Source organism: Oryza sativa, chromosome 5 (assembly GCF_034140825.1).
Source record: "Oryza sativa Japonica Group chromosome 5, ASM3414082v1".
Classification (NCBI taxonomy): Eukaryota; Viridiplantae; Streptophyta; class Magnoliopsida; order Poales; family Poaceae; genus Oryza; species Oryza sativa.
Genome location: NC_089039.1, coordinates 18,635,928 through 18,640,647, shown reverse-complemented (window position 1 = coordinate 18,640,647; position 4,720 = coordinate 18,635,928). Strand labels below are relative to the sequence as shown.

Sequence of the window (4,720 nt, the reverse complement as noted above, 5' to 3'; positions counted from 1 at the left end):
TGACGGGTTTTTAGTTAGTATAGGGTTACAGTTTTAGGAGATGCATGTATGTGCCTTCTTTGTGTAATGGAAAAAAAAAACAATCATAACTGAAGCTTCACGGTCTACATGTTCATCTTTCTTTTTCCCGACAGCAAGCTACAAAGAGCCTAAGACGACAAACAGGTAACATAAGTGTTGTAATAGAAAAGATTGTCATGTATGTTTGCGGAGTGATGTATTATATATTGATCTATCTTATTAATTTTTTTAATTTTTTTATAACCATATAGTTGACATACAATAAACGGGTGGACGTTAACCCGAGTGATTAGAATCCATCTCCCATGCTATGGGGAAACCGTTTTGATCACTCGGGTGGACGTCCACCTATTTGTTGTATGTTATCTATATAGTTATGAAAAAAAATTAAAAAGATAGATCAATATATAATATATCACTCTATAAACATGCAGGTTAAAATTTAACTTGTACAGATTGTAATAAAAATAACAAACAAAACTCCACATGCTATGCAATAGGAATAGGATGAGAAAGATATCCTTGGAATGCAGGATTTTAAAAACATAGAGAAATAGAAGAAACGTAGGAGTTGATTGTCATATGTAAGCCTGCTAATGGCCTAAGACCCGCCCCATTCCCAATCCACACCACAGCAGTTAGCTCAAATAGTTCAAACCAACCCAACCCGCAAATCTCCTTTCAGAATCCAAACCAATCCAATCCATTTCTCACCTCAGTCCACACCGCACTAACCCATTCCCTTCCTATGGATTCAGTCCACCCTGTCAAACCATTTCAGACCATTTAGAATCCACCCCCGACCACAAACCCATTTGATTCACCATCAACCAGAACATGCATTTCGTCACGCACAGCCTGAACGGCAGCAGCAAGCCGGCGTTCATAGCGTCGACGACATGTTTGTGTCGACCTCGCCGTCTGTCAAGCCGAGCACGCGGTGGCCGCGATGCAGCTTGTTCTGGCGCCGCCGCCATGGTCCACCCGTCTGGCGCCACCTTGGCGTCGTCGTCGTCGTCCCGTGGAGGCTACATGTTGAGCGACCGGCTCTACAGCCCATCTCACGTCCGCCGCCAGCAGATGCTGCTGCTACAACAGCAGCAGCTGCTGCAGGGGCAACGGCCGCCTTCGTCCTCCCCCTCGCCGGCGACGGCGCCCAGGGCGGCGAGGCAGAAGCCGCTGCCATCGCCGCCGCCGCCTCCCTTTCCGGCGGAGGCGGCGAGGCAGAAGGAGGTAGAGAGGCAGGTGGACGCGGTTGTTCAGTCAAAGCCGTGGTGTCGCCGTTGCCGTCCTCCGCGGATGTGAAGAGGCCGCCGGCAGCGGAATCGGTGCCGGAGCCAGCGCGAGCGGAGGAGGAGGCGGCCGTGATGCAGCTTGTTAATCGACCAGGGAACATGCATCGTCTCATCGACCGCTGGAGTGTGTTGTCCACGACTGAGACCTGATCTAGCCTTCTTAGTGGAAACCATTCACAATCCATGGGTTCAATCCATGGACTGAATCCACATTATACTCAAAAAATCATAACCATCACCAAACCGCCCCAATCCTCTTTTCCGGTGGATCCAAATCGATCCAACCCATTTATAGCGTGTGCCCATTTCAATCCAACCAAAGCAAACCCAAATACAAAACCAATCCATTTAACCCATTCCAATCCAGTCCATTAGCAGGCTTAGTCATATGCTATACAATGCTACAAAATTTCAAGCAGAGTAAGGGTGAGTTTGAGGGATAGGAGATTGAGAAGATTGGGAAGATACACAAAATGAGATGAGTCATTAGCGCATGATTAATTGAGCATAAACTATTTTAAATTTCAAAAATAGATTAATATGATTTTTTAAAGTAAATTTCAAAAACGCACCGTTTAGTAGTTTGGGAAGCGTGCGCACGGACTACGATGTGTTTTCTCACCCTAACTCACCAGAACCAACGCTCCCTAACAATAGAAGTGATGTCTTTTGAAACACAGAAATTTTAGGGGAAGTGTTATGTGAAAGAGAGAGTAGAGAAAGCACGGGAGAGTGTGCATTGGACTTGAAAACGAGTGGAAAATGTGATTGTTTTAGTATATATGAACCAACTCCAAGTAATGTTTTGACTCGGTCGATCAAATTTGCCAGCCAGCTCCGATCCATTTAAAGGCTATAAATAGCAGTACGTCCAGTGTTGTAATCACGCACATTCCACACAGAATAATTACTCTTGTTTACCATAAGTAATCTATCAGAGAACATTGTAGCTCTCTCTTCGATTTGCCACAAGAGGTCGATCGGGTTGCCTTCAATGGCCGGCCGAGCCCCCGCCGTCGCCATCGCCTTCCTCGTCCTCGTCGTCATGCCGGGAATGGCCTCCGCCGGAAAGATCCCACGGTTCTTGGTAAGCCCAAAGACAGGAAAAGCGTTGCGGGACTTCTTCAAGAACCACGCGAAAGACGTGGTCGGCCTCCTCCCCACCGGCAGCCCCAGCAGCAGCCAGGGCGCGACGGCGCAGATCACGGCAGCAGCAATGCCCCGAGCCCGCCGACGCCGAGGCGTGCCCGCCACGCCCCGGCCACCACCGCCGTGACCTACAGCGTCGCCTTCGCCGTCGGCTCGCAGCAGGACTTCTCCGGCGCGCTCGACGTCACCAGTGAGTTCGTGTGGGTGCCGTGCTGCGCCACCGGCAACTCCTCCTGCGGCACGAACAACAACATGCCCGGCGTGACGGTCTACGACGCGCGGCCCGAGGAGCTGTACAAATGCGAGAGTGATACCTGCCAGCGTATCATCAAGCCGACCTGCAACACGACGGGCGATCTGTGCGAGTACACCTACACGTACGGGTACGGGGGTGACGACGGAAGGGAGACGACCGGCAACCTCGCCGTCCAAAACTTCACGTTCGGCGACGACAGCGAAGACACCGCCGTAAAGGGCGTCGTCACCTTCGGGTGCAGCTCCTCAACGGAGGGGGACTTCGGCGCGTCCGGCGTGCTCGGCCTCAACAAGGGGAATCTCTCCCTCGTCTCGCAGCTCAACCTCGGGCGGTTCTCCTACTACTTCGCACCCGAGGTGAACACCACGGACAACAACGCAGCAGACGACTTCATCGTCTTCGGCGACGACGACGGCATCACCGTGCCAGGGAACAGCGGCGGCAGTCGTCCCCGCTACACGCCGTTCTTCACCACCGGCGCAGTCCGTAGCGCGAACCTCGACCTGTACTTCGTCGAGCTCACCGGCATACGCGTTGGCGGCAAGGACCTGCAGCTCGGGGGCGGCGGCGGCGGCTCGGCGGGGGGATCCCTGGAGGCGGTCCTGAGCACCTCCGTGCCAGTGACTTACCTCGAGAAGAACGCCTACGGCCTCCTGAAGAAGGAGCTGGTGAGCGCGCTGGGTTCCAACAACACGGAGGATGGCTCCGCGCTTGGGCTTGACCTGTGCTACAGAAGCCAGCACATGGACAGGGCGAAGATCCCCGACATAGCGTTCGTCTTCGGGGGAAACGCGGTGATGAAGCTGCAGCAGTGGAACTACCTCTACCAGGACGAGGATACCGGGCTGGAGTGCCTGACGATACCGCCGTCGCCGGACGACAGCGATGGGTTGTCGCTCATCGGCAGCATGATCCAGACGGGCACGTACATGATCTACGACCTCCACAAGTCGAGGCTCGGGTTCCAGACGTCCGATCCGCCGCCGTCCCAGTCATCCGATCTGCCGTCCAATCCGACGTCATCGGCTACCGCGCAGCCAAAGCCACGGGGGGTCGCGGTCGCGGTGGTGACGATGGCATGTTTCGTGTGGTGCCTTGTGGTGCTGAACGCCTGAACGTGGTCTCCTGAAACAACTACTACTACTATTATTATGCTTTTAATTACCTTTAATTTTTTTCCTTGCTGTTAGGATGCATTATAGTAGTTCAATTCCATTTCTTCTCAACAAACGTGGTTTATTATGATATTATGTAAAATCGGTTTGAGGGTGTTGTTCAGTTATCATGGTATGCCTAGTAGGCTACTCCCTCCGTCCCAGAATATAGCAACCTAGGACCGGATTGGACATATCCTAGTACTACGAATCTAGATAGGGGGATACGTCCCATTCGATCTTAGGTTGCTATATTCTGGGACGGAGGAAGTAGTACTTTATTTGAATCGGAGTAATAACGTAGCTTATTGACCTAGTTCTATCAGCTCACTCAGCAGATGGGGTTTACATGTCAGCGTCCCCTTCTCTCCCTCTCTTTTATCTAGGGGTGGGCAAAATAAGACCGAACCGAAGAACCGAACCGAAAAGACCGAGACCGAAACCGAAAAGACCGAGACCGAGAAATTCGGGTAGTAATTCGGTCTCAGCATGTCAAAGACCGAAATTTGTTCAGGTAATTCGGTTCTTGGGCTCAGTTAACCGAATTAACCGAGAAAACCGAATTGTGGCCCAATAGGTCCAGGAGGCCCAATAGGCCCAATACACCACTAAACCCTAGAGACAACCCGCAGGCTGCATCCCTATCCATCCAGCCATCGCGTCGCCCTCCCTTCCATCCCCATCCCTATCGCACCGCCCTCCCTTCCATCCCGCGTGAGCACGCCTCCTCTGCCTCCATCGTGCCGCGCTGCCGTTGCCGCCTCCATCGCGCCGCGCCACGCCGCCGCCTCCACATCGTCGGCGCCGTCTCCGCCCTCCGCCTCCACGCCGCCTCGCCGGTCGCG

General features: G+C 52.8%; 1 protein-coding gene across 1 annotated transcript; it reads left to right on the top strand.

The window, feature by feature from the left end:
- The first annotated feature begins 858 nt into the window (after window positions 1–858).
- Window positions 859–3,836, top strand: LOC112939089 (aspartic proteinase PCS1). Its single transcript, XM_026025843.2, has 2 exons — window positions 859–1,292; window positions 2,267–3,836. Exons 1-2 carry the CDS (start codon window positions 859–861, stop codon window positions 3,834–3,836), a joined length of 2,004 nt encoding a protein of 667 aa, XP_025881628.2.
- Window positions 3,837–4,720: the final 884 nt, after the last annotated feature.

Bases quoted from the DNA above. Each gene is read 5' to 3' on its own strand.
- LOC112939089 (XM_026025843.2), top strand. From the start codon at position 859: ATGCATTTCGTCACGCACAGCCTGAACGGCAGCAGCAAGCCGGCGTTC. The intron at 1,293-2,266 runs GTGGTGTCGCCG...AGAACATTGTAG, and splicing joins GCGGTTGTTCAGTCAAAGCC to CTCTCTCTTCGATTTGCCAC.